The sequence below is a fragment of the Apus apus genome, assembly GCF_020740795.1.
Source record: "Apus apus isolate bApuApu2 chromosome 1 unlocalized genomic scaffold, bApuApu2.pri.cur SUPER_1_unloc_1, whole genome shotgun sequence".
NCBI classification, from domain to species: Eukaryota; Metazoa; Chordata; class Aves; order Apodiformes; family Apodidae; genus Apus; species Apus apus.
In genome coordinates this window covers 21,391-42,401 of record NW_026248820.1, presented here as the reverse complement: position 1 = coordinate 42,401, position 21,011 = coordinate 21,391, and the positions used below count along the sequence as shown (strand labels likewise).

The 21,011-nt window shown below is 55.9% G+C and overlaps 1 protein-coding gene across 1 annotated transcript in view; it reads right to left on the bottom strand.

Annotated features, from left to right (window-relative positions):
* CLPB (caseinolytic mitochondrial matrix peptidase chaperone subunit B) overlaps positions 1-21,011 on the bottom strand; it is a gene marked incomplete at its 3' end in the record, with an annotated part of 66,964 nt that overhangs the window by 24,572 nt on the left and 21,381 nt on the right. Inside the window, exons 4-6 of the mRNA XM_051643722.1 lie at positions 15,744-15,847; positions 12,571-12,699; positions 374-471 (exon numbers count right to left, since the gene is read on the bottom strand). Of these exons, the coding sequence (XP_051499682.1) occupies positions 374-471; positions 12,571-12,699; positions 15,744-15,847 (331 nt within the window). The remainder of the gene's footprint in view (positions 1-373; positions 472-12,570; positions 12,700-15,743; positions 15,848-21,011) is intronic.

Genomic DNA, 21,011 nt, shown 5'->3' with positions numbered 1-21,011 from the left:
TGGTTGGCAGAGCTGGGTTATGGTTAGATTCGATGATCTGAAAGGTCTTTTCCAACCAGACTGATTCTGTGGTTCTGTAACAACCCTGATTTTCCCATATTTTTGCCAGTGTCAGAAGAGAATTCCTGGTCCTGGGCAGGTCACTGCTGAGGAGGAAATGACACCATGGAAGAGGAGGGGACAGAGCCATGGATGCAGCTAAAAGGACCTCAGAAGTGGTTTGTTTCTCCCCTTTATGCATCGTGTTGTTGACTTACACAGACCTCTTCTGAAAAGCAGGTGTGCTGAGGAGCTCCTCCACCCTCCGGGTCTTTTTTAACCCTGTTCTTGCAGTGGAAAAGGAAAGACAAAGCCACCCAGATCTCAGGCTCACCTTAGCCTCTGAAGCTTTCAGGAGGCTCATGACCTCCCCGTCCCGGGCATAATCCAGAGGTGTGTGTCCCATCTCGTTCTTCTGCAGGGGGTTGGCACCTGAAGGCAGGAAGAAATTAATAAGATGAGGGGGATCAGAGAGGAGTCTTGGGGCAGAAGGAGGAGGAAGCACATCTTGTGGCTCCCCTCCTGCCCCGTGTCCTCTCCTAACCTTTGCTCTGAAGGGTATCTGGATCAGAGAGGGACAACGTGCAACCAGCGGTCACACAGAGGGGTGGCCAGGGAGGAGGAAAGGGAATTGTCACTGCTAAAAACAATTGGCCTGGCAGGGAAGAGCTGCTGTGGGGGATGAGAGCACATGGTGACCAGAAGAAAAGAAGAACCTCACAAAAGCACCCACTCCTCATCCTGTGGGAGCCACATGGGATCGTTACGGCTTCGACTGGACACGCTCCCCCGGCCTCTGCTGCTCCAGGCTGGAGATGCTGGAGTCTGCTCCACAGCTGCCACCCTCAGCCACCAGAGTGGCTTCTGGGAAAAGGCAGCCTCTGCTTTGGGCTTTCATTGAAAAAAGGAAAGTCACCGAACCCCAAAGGGTGAAGTGAGGGAGTGCAGGCACCCCCGGAGAAACCAGCTCCCATGGGGGGAGCGGAGCTGCCCGTCCTGCTGGCCTGGACACACAGGGGAAGAACATACATAGTCAAACTGGTCCCAGTTGCAGGGATGGGAAGTATCTGGTAATCTGGGACAGGGCAGTCTGAGATCAGGAGAGAGGGAAATGGCCAGGGATGCAGGCAGGGTCTCTCAGGATTGATCTCTGACTTGGTATCTCAGGAGATAAGTGCTGAGAGTTGGGGTGTTGAGCCTGGAGAAGAGAAGGCTCCAGGGAGACCTGAGAGCACCTTCCAGGGCCTGAAGGGGCTCCAGGAAAGCTGGGGAGGGGCTTGGGACAAGGGCAGGGAGGGCTGGGAGCAGGGGGAAGGGTTTTCAGCTGGCAGAGGGAGCTGGAGCTGAGATGTGAGGGAGAAATTCTGGGCTGTGAGGGTGGGGAGAGCCTGGCCCAGGTTGGCCAGGGAAGCTGTGGCTGCCCCATCCCTGGCAGTGTTGAAGGGCAGGTTGGATGGGGCTTGGAGCAGCCTGGGCTGCTGGGAGGTGTCCCTGCCCATGCAGGGGGGTTGGAACTGGATGACTTTAAGGTCCCTTCCAACCCAAACCCATTCTGGGGTTTGATGGTATCTCTACAGTAGAGAGACCCAGCACAGATGTTGGTGCACTCTGACTCACTGCCACTCACTAGACACCACAGGTTATGAGCATGAACCTTCAAACTGGCCTCAAACCCCTCAAAGGTGGTGCTGGAGGTGACCCCCCCCCTAGTTCCAAAGCTGCAGCAGATCCCAAGCCTTGAGGAGCAGGCTGGTGAGGACAGAGCCTGGCTCTGCTCAGCAGGGCTGGCTCATCGCTGGTGTCCTTGCCAGGACAGGCTGATGGTGTGAAAAATGGGAACCTGGGCACTGCTACAGCATCCCAGGGGCTCAGGGAACATCCTCCATCCCACTGGGAAGATGGGAGGCAGCTGGGTTCCTCAAGGAACATCCTCCATCCCACTAGGAGGACAGGAGGGAGCTGGGTTCCTCAGGGAACATCCTCCATCCCACGGGGTACCTTGGCACGGGCAAACCAGGTGGTGGCTTCTGCTTGTAGAAGGCAGGGGAGCACCAGGGGGGGCTCGATCAAAGGCAGCAGCAAATCACACTAGATGAAAGAAGGCAGAGGAGCCTCGGCATGGGGGGAGCCAGGGAGAGGAGCCATTCCCCAGCCCTGGCATCGGGGATCTATATTTGCTTACAGAATGAAAAATGTGCTCCATAAACATCCGACGCGGAGTCTCTTCTGTTGCAAAGCTTGTCACGGCAAATCAAAGAATATGATCGAGACAGGTGAGATTATAAACTGCTGGGACCGGCCACTCAATATCTTCTAAAGAGATGCTGGTCCCCCCTGGACCCCCCCAGCCCAAACCCACCCCCAGTTGGTGCAGGGAAGAAAGGGGGGGGCTGGTTCTGTGTCTTCTCCGAGCCCCGAGATCCTCGGGGCTCATCCCGCGCTCACCTCCCGGGCAGGTTGAGGGTTTGTTTGGCTCTTCCCCCTTCCCCTGGATCTATCAATAACCGCCCTCCAATATTGGCCTAATCCCCCTGTTAATGGCTTTGACGACTTGACTAATTGCTGCAATAATTGATAGAACCCGACTCCTCCGACGGGTCGATTTCCAACCTCCAGCACCGGCAGCAATAAAATATTACGCCGCAATAAATAACGGTGTCACTGGGCTTGCTTAATAGAAGGTACAAGTGACGAGGGGTTCCTCAGCCTGACCCCCTTCCCCATCCCCACCTCCTCCCTGCCCTCTCCCACCCCTCCAGCTGGCTGGAACGCTGGCAGAGGGGACCTCAACCTTCCGGGAGACTTAATAGAAGGTCATTTGTCACCTCCCACAAGCTGTCTGGAGCTCGGAGATGGACACCTGGGCAACACCTCGGGCTGTGGGGGCCTGACGCCTCCTCCTGCTCCTCCCTGCTCATATTAGGAGGCCCTGGCTGATCATATTTGATAAATAGCAGGTGGCTCCAGCACCAGCATCGGCAGCTGCAGGAGGTCACTCATTGGGGAAATATGTTCCTGTCAGCGGGATCGAAAAAAGTTTAGTAGAGTGACAGGCCTCAATTTTTCAAATTTTATTAACTCCCTCCTCTTAACAATTTGTCTTGGGTTCCTTCAGATTTGGGGTAACTGTCGATAGAGCTGGCAAAGGCAGCGGGTGTCTGGGTGCTCTGCTGCCAGCAGGGGTGGCAGGAGGGACAGCAGGATGCCAGGACCTCACACAGGGCCTGGAGGAGCATCTCAAAGTCCAGAGGAGGCCCCAGAGATGCTGGGAGGGCTGGAGCAGCTCTGCTCTGGAGCCAGGCTGGGAGAGTTGGGGTGTTGAGCCTGGAGAAGAGAAGGCTGCAGGGAGAGCTGAGAGCAGCTTCCAGGGCCTGAAGGGGCTCCAGGAAAGCTGGGGAGGGGCTTGGGACAAGGGCAGGGAGGGCTGGGAGCAGGGGGAAGGGTTTCCAGCTGGCAGAGGGAGCTGGAGCTGAGATGGGAGGGAGAAATTCTGGGCTGTGAGGGTGGGGAGAGCCTGGCCCAGGTTGCCCAGGGAAGCTGTGGCTGCCCCATCCCTGGCAGTGTTGAAGGGCAGGTTGGATGGGGCTTGGAGCAGCCTGGGCTGCTGGAGGTGTCCCTGCCCATGCAGGGGTGGCACTGGGTGGGCTTTGAGGTCCTTTCCAACCCAAACCAGTCTGGGATTCTGGGATTCTGTCCCAGGCTGGGGTGGCAGAGTGAACACAGCTGAATCTGCCACCCCCTGAGGGGACACCAAGCCCTCTGAGGTGACAGCAGGGTGCCAGGGTTGGTGGTTTTTTTTGGGGTCACACCCTTGGCAGCTGCCCCCAGGGCTCTGTCCTGGTCTGCTGCTCTACCACATCCAGCCCAGCTATGATGCAAGAGCCCCTGCAACCTTCTCCCTCTCCCTGCTCATATTTACAGGGGAACGGGATAAATTCCGTATTGATCCCTTCTGTTGCACTGTAAATTTTGCAAAAGATGATTAAATCCAGCAATAGAAGCTGCAAGAACCGTGGCTCAATATGTTCCAGGCTGGATTATCGACCCCCTCCATCCGAAGGCAACGAGTTCCAGACCAGTAATTAAAATCCTGGGAGACTGGGATTTAGGAACCAATTGTATCATCACATCCACGCATCTCACGTCCCACGGTGGTGGGAGCAATAATGACACAAGTGCCAGCACATTGATGTCCATGCCCAAGTGCTGAAGAACAGGAACTCCAAGCAACCACCATAATGTCAGGCCCACCCCTGCATGGGCAGGGACACCTCCCAGCAGCCCAGGCTGCTCCAAGCCCCATCCAACCTGCCCTTCAACACTGCCAGGGATGGGGCAGCCACAGCTTCCCTGGGCAACCTGGGCCAGGCTCTCCCCACCCTCACAGCCCAGAATTTCTCCCTCACATCTCAGCTCCAGCTCCCTCTGCCAGCTGGAAACCCTTCCCCCTGCTCCCAGCCCTCCCTGCCCTTGTCCCAAGCCCCTCCCCAGCTTTCCTGGAGCCCCTTCAGGCCCTGGAAGGTGCTCTCAGGTCTCCCTGGAGCCTTCTCTTCTCCAGGCTCAACACCCCAACTCTCCCAGCCTGGCTCCAGAGCAGAGCTGCTCCAGCCCTCCCAGCATCTCCGGGGCCTCCTCTGGCCTCTCTCCAACAGCTCCGTGTCTTTTGCTCCGGGTTAGGTTGGTGACGCCACCAAGTGCAGCCAAACAACCATGTCACCTTCTCAGGATGTGATCCCCTCTCCTTTGTCACCACGTGGTGGCTGCTGGGGACCTGGGAGGAGGCCACAGCTGGTGTCCTTCACCCTCCCTCTGTAAGAACAGAGCTCCTTCCACCTGGGATTCTACTCGAAATGCTCTAAGAGACTCAAGAGTCAGTCCTGATTCAACCCCAGCTAAAATTACAGCCTGATTTTCCCCGAGAACATCTCAAGCACTTCCTGATGTCAAAAGCCCATCCCTTGTCCTGCTGTAATTCATTTACCCCTCATTCATCCTACTCACAGGGACTGCAATTACACTGCAGCACGGGGTGGGTGGGTGTGCAGCATCACCCACTGATGGGCTCTGCTACATTTACTGGCAAATCGAGTTCAGGAGTCTGGGATATTGCAGCTTCAGCTAAAATGTTCATAAATGTATGTTCTTTCCTTCCTCTCTCTCTCTCTCCACTCATTAGAGATGTCTGCACTGGGCTGACATCAATCCCAGCCCAAGAGGTTGTAAGTGCTGGTGTGAGAGCAGGGACTGGTGCTGGAGTCACCCTGAGGGGCCCACGCAGGGAGAAGGAGGCAAAGGGTGTTTGGCAGCAGGAAGAACCTGGACACCTGCAGGATGGCTCTGGGAGGAGCTGGGAGCAAAGGGGGTTTCTGATGATGGGAAGTAAGAGATCAAGGTGGTCAAGGGTTAATTGTAGACTCACAAGACTGGTTTGGGTGGGAAGGGACCTTCAAGATGATCCAGTGCCACCCCTGCATGGGCAGGGACACCTCCCAGCAGCCCAGGCTGCTCCAAGCCCCATCCAACCTGCCCTTCAACACTGCCAGGGATGGGGCAGCCACAGCTTCCCTGGGCACCCTGGGCCAGGCTCTCCTCACCCTCACAGCCCAGAATTTCTTCATGCTCCAGAGGCTGCTGGAAGGTGGCTGAGCTCCACAGCAAGGCTGTCCAGTCACCTGCTCCAAGCTGAGCCTCTCACTCCTGGCTATTTCACAGAATCACAGAATCTTAGGGGTTGGAAGGGACCTGGAAAGATCACCCAACCCAACCCCCCTGCCAGAGCAGGGTCACCCAGAGCACATCACACAGGAACGTTTCCAGGGGGGTTGGAATGTCTCCAGAGAAGGAGACTCCACAGCCTCTCTGGGCAGCCTGGCCCAGGGCTCTGCCACTCTCACAGGAAAGAAGTTTCTTCTGATGTTTACGTGGAACCTCCTGTACTCCAGTTTGCACCCACTGCCCCTTGTCCTGTCACTGGACATCACTGAACAAAGCCTGGCTCCATCCTCCTGACACTGCCCTGAACGTGTCTGTAACCATGGGTGAGGTCGCCCCTCAGTCTCCTCCAAGCTGAAGAGACCCAGCTCCCTCAGCCTTTCCTCATCAGGGAGATGTTCCACTCCCTTCCCCTAATTTCACGTAGCAAATGTAAGCACTGACAGAAGAAAAGCTGCCTCTGAAACCAAGAGCCTTCCACCCTCACCAAGGCCCTGCCCTTCCCTCCCCCAAACACAAAGCCCTCCGGAATCGATCGTGCCTGCAGTAGCAACTGGTGCACTGGGGGGGCTCCGAGCTCCCCACCCACTCCTTCCCATCCACACCCACCCTGCTGGTGTCAGCTCAGGTCAAGGGACTGTGAAATGTCACCAACAACTGCCTCCCCACCCCAAGACAAAACCCAAGGAGGGCGCAGCCACGGCCTCGTCTCGCGGTCTGCTGGGCACACACATGCTGACCACGGGGCGAGGGGGTCCTGCAGGGGTCAAGGCAGACACTGAATGGGCCACAAAGGGCCAGGGACCTTCATAAAAAAGGGTGGTTGTTTCAGCAGAGAAGGGCCTGGGCAGTTAATGGCTTTGGCCCCCAGGGCAGGGCCAAAAGGAGGAGGAAGTGTTGGGGAGAGTAAATGGACAGTTAGTAAAAAGGCAGGTGTAGGGAAGGGGAAGGGAGGGGGGAGCCTGTTCCATGTCAGCAACCAGGAGATGTCAATGGCACGGGGAAATTACCCTGACAAAGGGCCCGGGGCAGGCCGGGCACCCTCTGCAAGGTGCTGGAGCCCCTCTCCTGGGACCTTCAGCCATGTATTCATCATGGATTATCCTAACAAGGATGAGGGAGAGAGGCTTTTGTTGTGGGGTGGAAGCGGGAGGAGGGGAAAAGGCCCCGGTGGGTGAGGTGGAGACCTGGTGGCAGGGACCAGGGGTGAAACCCAGACCCCTGGAAGGGGCTGATGTGACACTGCCAGCTCAGGAGACTTCACCTGGCAAGGAGATAGAGCAAATGGCCTCCAGTTGTGCCAGGGGAGGTTGAGGTTGGATCTGGGGAACAATTCCTTCCTGGCAAGGGTTGTCAGGGCCTGGCCCAGGCTGCCCAGGGCAGGGGGGAGTCCCCATCCCTGGAGGGGTTTCCAAGCCCTGGAGATGGTGCTGAGGGACATGGGGCAGGGGTGGCCTTGGCAGGGTTGGTAGAGTTGGGTTATGGTTGGACTTGATGATCCTAAAGGTCTTTCCTACCAGGAAGATCCCATGATTCCATGATTCTGAGGGGCTTGAAATGGTCATAAATTTTCATCAGAACTTTGAGGACAAAAGGTCAGTGGGTGTTGTGGATGGGCTGGTGAATTAACCTGAAGAACACGGGAATCTCAGCCTCGGGATCCTACAGGGACCTTCACAACATGCACCAAGTGGAGACTCACGCTGGGGGACTGATGCTCCCAGGGTCCAAGCTCTGGGACACGCTGTTATCTCTGCAAGATGATGATTTTCCCTCAGGAAGGTGCTGTTAGCAGGTCTGTAGCCAGCAGCACTTCCCAAGGGCTGGACTGAGAACAGACTGATGCTGAGCAATGACCACGTTTCAGTGCCGTGACTAAACCCTGCACTTCCCCTTGGGTTTGGAGCACAGCCCCTCTGGTTGTGCTCACACACAGCCCTGCAGCTTGTTAGACCCTTTTTTTCTGGGATTCAAGTGAGTTCTTCTGAGCTGAGATACTCTGCCCTGAACAAAGAGGCCTGTGTGAGCCTGGAGAGCAGCCGTGGTCACTGCAGGGACAGCAGCAGCTCCAGCACAGACACACAAACAGCTTCTGAGCAAGAACAGTCCTCTCTGTGAAGAGGGGCCTGGGCAGGGACAGATGTGGAAATGAGCTGGACTTGTCACCCTCCATGATTTATTCAGCCTGGTTAAACTCCTCAGGGCCAACCCCACTGTTTGCATCCTTGTTTCACCTGCACTTGGGACACCCAAGCAGCTGCCTCGGTGCTTTCACACCTGAACTGTGAGGAGAGTCTCCAAGGCAGGAACAAGGAGGGATCTTGGGAAAAAAACATGTTCTTCCAGCTTTTCACCAGAGGGTTTGGGGAAGGTTTGTTGAGGCCAAACTCAAGGGACTGAGGAAGAGTTCTCAGGGTCTTGCTGGCAGCTCTGCCATCACCTCTTACAGGACCAGGAGATACCTACAGTCACAGGGTGCTGGGGTTGGAAGGGACCTCTGGAGATCCTCAATCTAACCCCCCTGCCAGAGCAGGGTCACCTCCAGCAGATCCCACAGGAACACAGCCAGAGGGGTTGGGATGTCTCCAGAGAAGGAGACTCCACAGCTTCCCTGGGCAGCCTGTCCCTCACAGGCAAGAAGTTTCTCCTCATGTTCAGCTTGACCCTCCTACGTCCCTCCTGACCCTGTGGCTTCTTCATACTGGACTGTTCCTCTGTCCCCATGGTCAGTCCACACCAGCACTGCAGGGGTTTCTAGAGCTAAAACACCAGTGTTGAGATTCACACCATCCCACCCCTGAAATCCTCCCCAGCCTCGAGAGCCACAGACTCACCCCGTGCACACAGAGATGGATGTGGACCTCTGGGGATGCTTCTGTGAATGAAGAGGACTTTTCCACACCAGCACTTGGGCCATGGTGCCTGTCTCCCTAACACCTCAGAGCCTCTCCGGCCTGTTGCACTCACCAGCAAAGCCCTTCCTGGTCTGTGCACTCACATCTCAGCACTCAGGAGGGAGAAGCCCCCTGCCCTCCTCCCACAGGCATCCCTGCCCACGGCTGCAGGATCCCAGAGGTCCTGGAGGAGCAGGTTCTTCTGCCCACCAGTGTCCTTGGACATGCAAGGGCTGAACACAGAATCATGGAATGGTTCTGGTTGGAAAACACCTTGGAGATCATAATGTCCAATTATTTACCAAGCCCTGCCAAGGCCACCCCTGCCCCATGTCCCTCAGCACCATCTCCAGGGCTTGGAAACCCCTCCAGGGATGGGGACTCCCCCCTGCCCTGGGCAGCCTGGGCCAGGCCCTGACAACCCTTGCCAGGAAGGAATTGTTCCCCAGATCCAACCTCAACCTCCCCTGGCACAACTTGAGGCCGTTCCCTCTGGTCCTGTCGCTTGTTCCTGGGGAGCAGAGCCCGACCCCCCTGGCTCCAACCTCCTCTCAGGAGCTGCAGAGCCAGCAGGTCTCCCCTCAGCCTCCTTTGCTCCAGGCTGGACACCCCCAGCTCCCCCAGCTGCTCCTCACAAGTTCTCCAGCCCCTTCTCCTTCTGCTCCAGCCCCTTCCCCAGCTCCCTTGCCCTTCTCTGGACACGCTCCAGCCCCTCCATGTCCTTCTTGTCCTGAGGGGCCAGAACTGCCCCCAGGACTCCAGGTGCCCCCTCCCCAGTGCCCAGCACAGGGGACCATCCCTGCCCTGCTCCTGCTGCCCACCCTGTGGTGGCACAGCCAGGATGCTGGTGGCCAGCAGTGCAGCTGGACTGCCCAGTGAGCCAGATGAGCTGAGCAAGTGCCAGGCTCTGGGTTTGCCACGTCAGGCAAACGGTCTGGCCCACACATGGGCCAATATTTTTGTCTCAGGCCTTCCCAGTTCCCCCTGCACAGGCTCCCACAGCCCCCACAGCAGCTCCTGCTGCTTCAGCTCCCTCAGCTGCCTCATCCCTGAAGAACCTTGGCCAAACCCATTTGCATTACGTTTCTTTTCAGTGGCTCCTTCTATTTTTGGGGTTAATCTCCAGCCAAGAGATGGGCTCTGGGCTCTGGCAGCCTCCCAGAGAGAATTCCTGACCCAGAGCCAACCCCATGGAATTCAGTGGGATTGAATCTCAACCTTTCCCTCTCATTTTTCTCTTTATGAAAGACAATGAGGAAATGGTACAGATGAGCATCAAGGTTTAAGGTTCCTACAGTTAATTTTCCTTCATCTCTTCTGGGAATGTTCAGCCTTCAAGGATGCTAAATTCCATTCCCTTTTTTAGCTGCTTCCTTCAGGAATGGGTCTCGTGTCACCCCACCCTGCAATCATCTGCCTGCTCCCCTACAATTAAGTCCCCAAACACCCACTCCATGAAGATGATGACCTTCCTGAAGTTCTTGCCAACATCAGCACAGTCGGGCTGGGGAGTGTGTCCCCACTGCAGGGACAGCTTTGAGGGCCCAGCTGCAGGTGGCAGAGGCTGGTGGCAAGGAAGGGACAGTGTGGCTGCTGCTACCTGTGGCTGCCCCATCCCTGGCAGTGTTGAAGGGCAGGTTGGATGGGGCTGGGAGCAGCCTGGGCTGCTGGGAGGTGTCCCTGCCCATGCAGGGGGGTTGGAAATAGATGATCTTGAAGGCCCCTTCCAACCCAAACCATTCCATGATTCTGTGATTCTTGCTCTTTCAAACTGGGTGACACTGCAGGGAGGAGTGGGAATTGTTGGAGGAAGAATGAGAGGGACAAGGGGCAGGAATCTGGAGGACAGCAGAACCTTGCTGACCAGCTCTGCAGGCAGGTGCAGCTCATGGAGCAGCATCTCCACGTGTCCAGAAGACGTGAGGAACGATGGAACATGGGCACAAATGTCCCCCTGGTGAAGAGCAGCAGGAGGGTCAGCACAACAAACTGCTGCCAGGGCAGCACATCCCTGCTCCACCACCCACTGCAGCTCCTGCTCTTCCTCCACCAGGGCTGAAGAGCTGCTTCCTCACAGTGACAGCCAAGCCTGGTGACAGGTCACAGAGTCAGAGTGATGTGGTGTGGGGTTGGAAGGGAGCTCTGGAGACCATCCAGCCAACCCCCTGCCAGAGCAGGATCCCTACAGCAGATCCCACAGGAACCTCCAGAGGGGTTGGGATGTCTCCAGAGGAGCCTCCACAGCCTCTCTGGGCAGCCTGGCCCAGGGCTCTGCCACCCTCACAGGCAACAAGTTCTTCCTCATGTTCAGCTTGACCCTCCTGTGCTCCAGCTTGTGCCTGTGGCCCCTTGTCCTGTCCCTGGGCACTGCTGAGAAGAGACTGGTCCCCCCTCCTGACCCCCCTGCAGATACTGCTCAGCCTTGAGGAGACCCCCCCTCAGTCTCCTCCTCTCCAGCTGAACAACCCCAGCTCCCTCAGCCTTTCCTCACAGGCAGATGCTCCAGTCTCTTAATCATCTTAGTGGCTTGTACTGGACTCTCCAGTAGTTCCTCATCCTTCATGAACAGGGGAGCCCAGAACTGGACCCAGTTCTCCAGCTGAAGCCTCACCAGGGCAGAGCAGAGGGGCAGGAGAACTTCCCTCAACTTGCTGCCCACACTCTTCTTGATGCCCCTCAGGAGCCCACTGCCCTTCTTGGCCACCAAGGCATGCTGTTGGCTCACAGCCACCCTCTTGTCCATGAGGACTCCATGGTCCTTCTCCTCAGAGCTCCAGCAGGTCCCCCCACCCTGTGCTGATCCATGGGGTTGTTCCTCCCCAGCTGCAGCATTTTACAGTTGCCCTGGTTGAACCTCATCAGGTTCCTCTCTGCCCAGCTCTCCAGCCTTTCCAGGACTCCAGACAGCAGCATAGTCCTCTGGAGTATCACCACCCCTCCCAGTTTGGTGTCACCAGTAGACTTGCTGAGGGGACACTCCATTCCTTTTCCAAGCCATTAATGAATATATTGAGCAGAGCTGGAACAGGTTGCCTGTGTCCATCCTTGGTGGCTTTTAGGACCTGACTGGCTCGAGCCCTGAGTTACCTGATTTGGCCTCACGACTGCCCCTGCTTTGACCAGGAGGTTGGACTGGAGACCTCCTGAAGCCTGTTCAAACCAAAATATGCCATGATCCTACATGTTCATCTCTTGGCATCACAGAATAACAGAATGGCTTTGGAAGGACCTTCAAAGCTCATCCAGTCCAACCCCCCTGCCATGAGCAGGGACATCTCCAACTAGATGTGCTTGCTCAGACCCTTGTCCAGCCTGACCTGGAATGTTTCCAGGGATGGGGCAACTCCCACCTCTCTGGGCAACCTGGGCCAGATGACAGCAAGGCAGGAGCCATGAGGAGGGCTCTGGGATCTAGCCAGGAGGACCAACAACCACACAAGCTGATTTCCACCAGTTCTCACCAGAGCTCAATTGCCAACAGTACCTGAACCTGAACCATCCCACTGGGTGCTGGTACCTCCCACTGCCTTCTCTACAGAGCAGACCCAGGTCCTTTAAGGTGGGAGCTCTTTGATTCCACACCCACAGGAACACGAGGGATGGGACAGGTGGGTAGAGGGCAAATCGTGAAAGGGACATGTCCAAAATGCTGAACAGAGACACCAGGGGACACACCCCCGCTGGAGAAAGGGACAACTCAATGACTGAGATGAGAAGAGCCACCAGAAGTAGGTGACAAGAACCAGTGGAGACGAAGGGAAACACAGAAACTCAAACCTAAGTGGTGAAAGCAAAGAGTGAATCCCAGCTGATGCTGAGGGCGAAGGAGCCTGGTCCCTGTCTGAGCCTGACAGCTCAGGGGGTCAGGCCTACTCAGAAACAAAGTGCTCCTGGGCCAGGAGCTGGCTGGAGCTGTGGAACTCACCTCCATCCAGCAGCAGCTTGACAGTCAGGTAGTCATCAGCCAGCACAGCATAGTGCAGAGCTGTGCAGCCCTTGAAGTTGGCTCGGATGTTCAGGCGGTTGCTGAAGTCATCCTCCCGGGTCACCAGGACTGCAGGGGGAGAAGAATGAAAGCTCAGCTCAAGGAGACCAAGCAACTGCTGGTCTGAACGGGCACCACCAGCATGGACCCACCACCGTGGGGCTGGGAGCTTGGAAAGGACTTAATGGACTCTTCCAGGATCCCAGGGGGTGGTTCTGGTGGCTGTTGTCCCCACGCGCAGCAGTGCAGGTGAAGACAACACCCTTCTGCAACCCCAAGTGATTGTCTTCACAGCACCCAGGCAGGGCAGGAGGTGGCTGGAGAAAGCCCAGGAGAAGATCTCTCCCCTTGAAGAGGGGAGATTTAGGTTGGACATTAGGAGGAAATTCTTCACTATGAGGTTGGGGAGAGCCTAGCCCAGGTTGCCCAGGGAAGCTGTGGCTGCCCCATCCCTGGCAGTGTTGAAGGGCAGGTTGGATGGGGCTTGGAGCAGCCTGGGCTGCTGGGAGGTGGCCCTGCCCATGGCAGGGGGGTTGGAACCTGATGATCTTGAAGGTCCCTTCCAACCCAAACCAGTCTGGGACTCTCTTGGCTATGGCTTGTAGGGTTTGGTGCTTTGTGCTTCCAGCCTTAATTAGATCTAATCTGCTGGGATCGTGTTCTGGCTGGGGAAAGAAGGTGGTGTGGAGGAAGCCCTGAGTGGTTGTTCTCCAGCTCTTGAGGGCAGTAAAAGGGGAAAAAAAGGGCAGCAGCCTCTGGATGGATTATTTGTGCTGAATCCTGATCTCACTTTGGTGCAAAGAGGCTGTGGTTGGAATCACAGAATCCCAGCCTGGCCATGACCCTTCTCCTCAACCTTGGGAGATGAAGAAGCCCTGCAAACCCCACAGCTCCACCACGCCACCCAAGTGATCACATAATCATAGGATCTTGGAAAAGACCTCTAAGATCATCAAGTCCAACCACCAACCCCAACTCACCACGCCAAGTGGTGGGGCTGGCAGGCGGTGTCTGCTGTTGCATGACCTCCACCCAACTGGTGGGACAAATCCTGCTCCTGGAGGTGCACTCAGCTCCCAAGTGGACAGGTACCCAACCAAAACTCAGCAAACCCACCACCTCCAGGGCCTTCAGAAGGGACTCTGAGCACCTAAAACCCCCTGACAGCAAACCACGCAGACCCGGCTGGCGGAACCTCTTGCGGGGCCGTTTCCACGTCCCCTCCTCAGATTTGAAAAGTTCAGAAGAGAAAAAAATAAATGCTGTCATGAAGACCTGCTGCTGTCCTGGCCCAGCATCTCCACTAATGAACCTCAGAACCTCCAGGAAGATCAATTAATGCCCTGGCTCCCTTCCCTTCCTGGGTCTCCTCTCCGAGCGCCCCGGCCGAGTATGTATATTTATTTATCTGTCGTCATTTCCTACCCAGGGAGGAGCAGGATAATGAACTGCGTGCGTCAGGGAAGATGAATCTGAGATACTAGGGAGCAGTGCAGTAAAGAGATTAAAGTGTTATTATTGTTGGGGTTTTTTTTCCCCCATGGTCTGTTGTGACAGCTCGGCCGTCAGCTGTAAAAAATGTCTGGGAGAGAGATAATCATCGGAAACTCAATAAAGCGTCAGGGGGAGCCTGCTCTGCCATCCATCACTGGGGGCCTGGAAATTTTCAGCCCTCTGTCTCCCTTCCTGCCATCCATATAAATGTCTGCAATATATTTTTCTGCAGGGTTTGGTGGAGCAGCCCCCTCGATCTGGATTGGGGAGGGGTGTGTGTGTGTGGGGGGTGTTTTTTTTTATGACAAAATATGTAGAGGCGGAATATGTAAATGGGGAGGGGGGAATAAAAGAGGGAAGGGAAAAACAAAGGCAGTTTTTTCTCTCTCTCTGCCTCTCTTTTTAAAAATGCAACTGAATTTATTCTTTTTAATAGAACATGTCAAGCAAAGAATTAATGCAACATCTTCCTGAGAGGCCTTATCTTTCCTTCCCCCCAAAATATATATATATAACGTTCTGGAGGGATGAATGCAGACAAAAACAATTGGCTTTATTGGTTGATCTCCTTTGTCTTAAATAAAGCCTGGGCCGTGCAGGATGGGTTGGCATGCCAGAGCTCAGGCTTTCATGGTGCTCCATGCATTTTGCATTCCCTGCTCCAGCAGCCTGATCTCTGGATGTCCTCACCTCCAGCAGCTCTGTTGCCCGGCCGGGCACAGGGAGGGATGAGAGCAGAGAGCTTGGAAAGATAAAATAAGGCTCTGTCAAAACTGTCCCCTCTATGCTCCATCTCCTGAACTCAGCCTGTGGTTATGGGAGGTTCAAACCTTACACCTTCTGTAGCCTCCAGCTCCTGGTGCTGAGGCAAAAAGTACAGATGGATCACGTCACCATCTTGTTTGGTTCTGCAAACCATGGACAACCTGTGTAGCTTCCTCCAGTTTTCCCCTTCCAGCAGCTAGGAAAAGCTTTAACTTCAAAGGATCACCTAGTTCCGACCCCCCTGCCATGGGCAGGGCCACCTCCCAGCAGCCCAGGCTGCTCCAAGCCCCATCCAACCTGCCCTTCAACACTGCCAGGGATGGGGCAGCCACAGCTTCCCTGGGCAACCTGGGCCAGGCTCTCCCCACCCTCACAGCACAGAATTTCTCCCTCACATCTCAGCTCCAGCTCCCTCTGCCAGCTGGAAACCCTTCCCCCTGCTCCCATCCCTCCTTGCCCTTGTCCCAAGCCCCTCCCCAGCTTTCCTGGAGCCCCTTCAGGCCCTGGAAGGTGCTCTCAGCTCTCCCTGGAGCCTTCTCTTCTCCAGGCTGAACAGCCTCAACTCCTGTCACATGGGATGGGATGTCACTCAGATCTACAGCTCTGTGTTATGTCCTGGTTAGATCAAACCAGGTTATCTCTGGGATGGTGCAGAATTGCTTCTCAGACACATCCATGGAACCTTCCCTCTCCTCTCCAGACATGCACTCACCCACCCACCAGCAGTTACTCTGCATTTAAACAGAAGCTGACGCCAGATCTAAATAAAAAAATGAGGTCAAATTTCCATTTCAAAGCCAGGAAAGAACACTTAGGGAGCTGCAACGCTGGTGGCTGCACACAGTCCATGTTACCTTCCAAAGAATGGAGGCCTTTTTCCTTGGCTGTCTCATAGACGCTGCTGAAATCGTCTCCAAGGTTGGGATCTGCCTTGGCTGCCAGCAGGAGCTTCACCACGCTGTGACAGAGCAGGACAAAACATCAGGCAGAGGCAGAACGTGAGTCACCAAAGTCCTTCAGAGACTGGGAGAGGAGACAGTGCTCGGAAAGCCCTCCCCAGACATCCCCAGCTAGGGATGGAAAGTTAAACCAGCAACCAGAATTGAACATTTCATAGAATCCCAGATTGGTTTGGGTTGGAGGGACCTTCAAGATCATCCAGTCCCACCACCCCTGCCATGGGCAGGGCCACCTCCCACCAGCCCAGGCTGCTCCAAGCCCCATCCAACCTGCCCTTGGACACTGCCAGGGCTGGGGCCTTCAGAACCAGGTCTAAGGTCCTCCTGGGGCTGATCAGCATGGCAACACAAGCAGGACATCCCATGGACACCTCTCCTCCACGCCGGGACTGAGGCTTTCAGTCTCCAGACCTGTGTCCCTGCTCATTGCAGGGAGGTTGGATCCTGATGATCTTTAAGGTCTCTTCCAACCTCAACCATTCCATGACTCTAGGAAGTTCTCCCCAGGCTGCAGCAGGACAGCTCAGCAGGAGGCACACAAGGGTTGGTGTGGAACTCCTCCCTCTCTGCTCCCACACCCCAACCACCACCAGGCAACAATTAGATTTCTCACCACCTCCAAAAACAGCTCGAAGGCAGTTAATTCTTAATTCTTATTAATTTTTCTTTTCCCAAGGTTCCAGCTTCCCATGACAACTAGACAGTAACTGGGCAGGGAGCATTCATCAGGGGTGACATGGCTGAGGGGCTGACAGCACCACAGACCCACTGACACACGTCTCCAGGCTGGGTCCTGTCAAGTCACATTGAGAATTTCACTTAAGCTCCTCTCCCATTTAGCCCATAAACTCATTAGTGGAATCAAGGTGGTGGTTTTGTTCTGGGAACAGGGCACAAAGAGGTTGGCTCCTCCCTGGTGAGATCTTCACCACGGACTGAGCTGCTTCTGGAGAGCAAAATGCCAGGCTGGGAGGCAGGAGAACCTCCTACCACTTGCTGCATGAGCACATGGGGCTCATTTATGCCCACATTGCAACTTGGTTCTGAAATATTTTGGGTGAGGCACACGGGATCTTGTTCATCAAACACCAACCACAGTTAGAGGTTTGGTGGAGAATGGATGGGGAGCAGCCCTGAGGAGAAGGACTTGGGGTGTTGGGTGAGGAGAAGCTCAACATGACCCATCAAAGCCACCTGTGTCCTGGGCTGTGTCACCAGCAGCGTGAGCAGCAGGGCCAGGGAGGGGATTGTCCCCTCTGCTCTGCTCTGCTGAGACCCCCCTGCAGGGCTGGGAACAGCTCTGGGGTCCCCAGCACAGGAAGGACACGGAGCTGTTGGAGAGAGGCCAGAGGAGGCCCCGGAGATGCTGGGAGGGCTGGAGCAGCTCTGCTCTGGAGCCAGGCTGGGAGAGTTGGGGTGTTGAGCCTGGAGAAGAGAAGGCTCCAGGGAGACCTGAGAGCACCTTCCAGGGCCTGAAGGGGCTCCAGGAAAGCTGGGGAGGGGCTTGGGCCAAGGGCAGGGAGGGCTGGGAGCAGGGGGAAGGGTTTCCAGCTGGCAGAGGGAGCTGGAGCTGAGATGTGAGGGAGAAATTCTGGGCTGTGAGGGTGGGGAGAGCCTGGCCCAGGTTGCCCAGGGAAGCTGTGGCTGCCCCATCCCTGGCAGTGTTGAAGGGCAGGTTGGATGGGGCTTGGAGCAGCCTGGGCTGCTGGGAGGTGTCCCTGCTCATGGCAGGGAGGTTGGAACCTGATGGTCTTTAAGGTCCCTTCCAACCCAAACCACTCCATCAGTCTATGATTCTGTGACACATTTCCAAGTCCCTGTATCTTCCTCACGTAGGAGCAATGATCCCCAGCCCCAGTGTAGGACTTTAATCCACCCTCTTGCAGCCCAGGGATGAGCTCTGGGCACGGACTGAGCCACGAGACAACACAAAAGGGCTTGTGATTTCCTTGGTAACTTCATCCATCCTCCTGCCTGCTCTTAGTGATACTGTGGAAATGAACATTCCTCCCAGGTGCTTCATCAGACATCACCTCCATGTGCTCTCCATGACTCCTAGGAAGCCCTTTCCTCTTCATCCATTGCACACACCTCTCTGGGCAACCATTTTTCATGAGGAGTTGAGCAGAGCACAAATGTTCGACAGGAGGTGGTCTGTGAGTGAAAGTGGGAGGTGATGAGGAGCCATCAAATTCAGCCAAGAGCCAACAACGTGCCCTGGTGGCCAAGAAGGGCAATGGGCTCCTGGGGGGCATCAAGAAGAGTGTGGGCAGCAGGTCAGGGAGGTTCTCCTGCCCCTCTGCTCTGCTCTGGTGAGGTCACAGCTGGAGAACTGGGTCCAGTTCTGGGCTCCCCAGCTGATGAAGGACAAGGAGCTGCTGTTGAGAGTCCAGCCCAGGGCAACAAGGATGATGAAGGGACTGGAGCATCTGCCTGTGAGGAAAGGCTGAGGGAGCTGGGGCTGTTCAGCTGGAGAGGAGGAGACTGAGGGGGGGTCTCCTCAAGGCTGAGCAGTATCTCCAGGGGGGTCAGGAGGGGGGACCAGTCTCTTCCCAGCAGTGCCCAGGGACAGGACAAGGGGCCATGGGCACAAGCTGGAGCACGGGAGGGTCAAGCTGAAGATGAGGAAGAGCTTGTTGCCTGTGAGGGTGGCAGAGCCCTGGGCCAGGCTGCCCAGAGAGGCTGTGGAGGCTCCTTCTCTGGAGACATCCCAACCCCTCTGGAGGTTCCTGTGGGACCTGCTGTAGGGATCCTGCTCTGGCAGGGGGTTGGCTGGATGGTCTCCAGAGCTCCCTTCCAACCCCACCACTCTGTGACTCAGAGCAGTGCTCTGCTCTGTTAATGACCCTCCACACCATCTCCTGCTGGTGATAAGAAACTTGTTAGCTCTCAGGATTGCTGGGAGGCTCCAGTTGGATGTCCATGGATTTCAGCTCCCAAAGCCTGGCCCTGCTCAGGAAGGACTCACGGGTCTCGGAACAAGGCCTCGCACACTCACCCACCCTCCCCAATCATCTTTCAATCTCACCTCCTGCTTCTGGGACGTGATGTCCCCTGCAGGCACTTCTGCACCAGGCAGATGTTCCTGGAATCAGAAGTATCGATCCCACCTGTCCAATTTGCAGGTAATGGGACATTCAAGCTCATCAGCCTTTGGGGGAGGAAACGGTGCCATCGAGACACATCACTGAGCGTGAATGGCACTGGAATAAACAAGGGACTTGTAACATCAGGTGAGGGTCACCAGGCATGGTCCAGCAATCCAGTCCCTGGGTAAAAAGCTCAGGTTTCCCAGGAGGAATAACAGACTCACAGACTGGGTTGGGTTGGAAGGGACCTCAAAGCCCATCCAGTCCCACCCCTGCATGGGCAGGGACACCTCCCAGCAGCCCAGGCTGCTCCAAGCCCCATCCAACCTGCCCTTCAACACTGCCAGGGATGGGGCAGCCACAGCTTCCCTGGGCAACCTGGGCCAGGCTCTCCCCGCCCTCACAGCCCAGAATTTCTCCCTCACATCTCAGCTCCAGCTCCCTCTGCCAGCTGGAAACCCTTCCCCCTGCTCCCATCCCTGCCTACCCTTGTCCCAAGTCCCTCCCCAGCTTTCCTGGAGCCCCTTCAGGCCCTGGAAGGTGCTCTCAGGTCTCCTCAGACTGTTCAATTCATAAGGCAACTAAAGAAGCTCTGGTGAAGGTGCTACAGAAGGCAGATGGCATTTTTCTCTTCTGCATCAACTCAGCCAGTATTTACTAATAAAAAGGTGAGGTCTAAACCACAGGATCACAGACTTAGATTGAAAAAGACCTTCAAGATCATCCAGTCCAATCCAGCCCCGTCAAGGCCACCCCTGCCCCGTGTCCCTCAGCACCATCTCCAGGGCTTGGAAACCCCTCCAGGGATGGGGACTCCCCCCTGCCCTGGGCAGCCTGGGCCAGGGCCTGACAACCCTTGCCAGGGAGAAATTGTCTCTAACATCCCATCTAAACCTCCCCTGGCACAACGTAGCTTCAGCTTTCCTTCCTCCACCAAACACCCAGAGGGAAGGGACACCACCAGCAGGTCAGAGCTGGCCCAGGACGGCAGGTTTCCCTCCACAACTCATCTGTGCTCAGCAGCCTCAACGAGCCGAGTATTTAATTTGCTGCTCAAGTTTTTCTTTAGATTAGAGGCAGGGACTATTCATCAGCACGAATATCAATCCCAACTGACCCTGGTGGTGACTCAGAGGACAGGGCTGAGCTGGAGCTGGCCGGGCAGCTCCATCCATCGCACAACAGGCCTTTCTGCTCCGCAGGGCCGGCCCGACACCTTGCTAAATAAACAAACCTCCCGATACAATACAGAGGGTGGGACAATCAATGACGAGGTGGTTGGACGTCGGGAGGGACGTGGTGGCTGGACCCAGGGTCTGGCAGCTGGGGTTGGTGAAGCAAGAAGCCCAGTGATCCCCATGACCGCCAGCACGCAGCACAATGCCCGGGCTGGACGCTGCTTGATCTGCGACTGCCCCCAGCTCTGGCTGGAGCCACCAGCCCTGCCTGGACACAAAGGACATCCCCTCACTCTCTGTAAAACTCAGCAGGGGCAGGAGGGCTGGGGGAGCTGCTCTTGACATTCCAGCCCCTGTTCTCTCCTGTTTGGTTTTTTTTTAATCTTAGATGAGGTCTAAATTGTTTGGTCTGGAGGAGGTGGAGGGGAGACCTCACTGCTCTCCGTTGCTCCCTGAGAGGAGGCTGGGGTGAGGTGGGTGTTGACCTCTTCTCCCAAGGGAATAACAAAAGGACTAGAGGAAATGACCTCAAGTTGAGCCAGGGGAGCTTCAGACTGGACATTAGTAAGAATTTCCTTACTGGAAGAGTGGTCAGGCCCTGGCACAGGCTGCCCAGGGAGGTGGAGGAGTCCCCATCCCTGGAGGTGTTCCAGAAACGTGTAGATGTGGCACTTCAGGACACACTCCGGTGGGCATGGGGGGGTTTCTGTGTGTTGTTAAGTTTTGTGGGGTGTGTGGTTGTAGGGGTTTTCTTGTTTGGTTTTGCTGTTCTTTGGTTGGGTGGGTTTGTTGTGTGTCCTCCCCCCCCAGGTGGATGGTTGGACCCAGTGACCTCAGAGGTCTTTTCCAGCTGTGATGATTCTGTGATTCTGTCAATCATAGGATCATGGAATGGT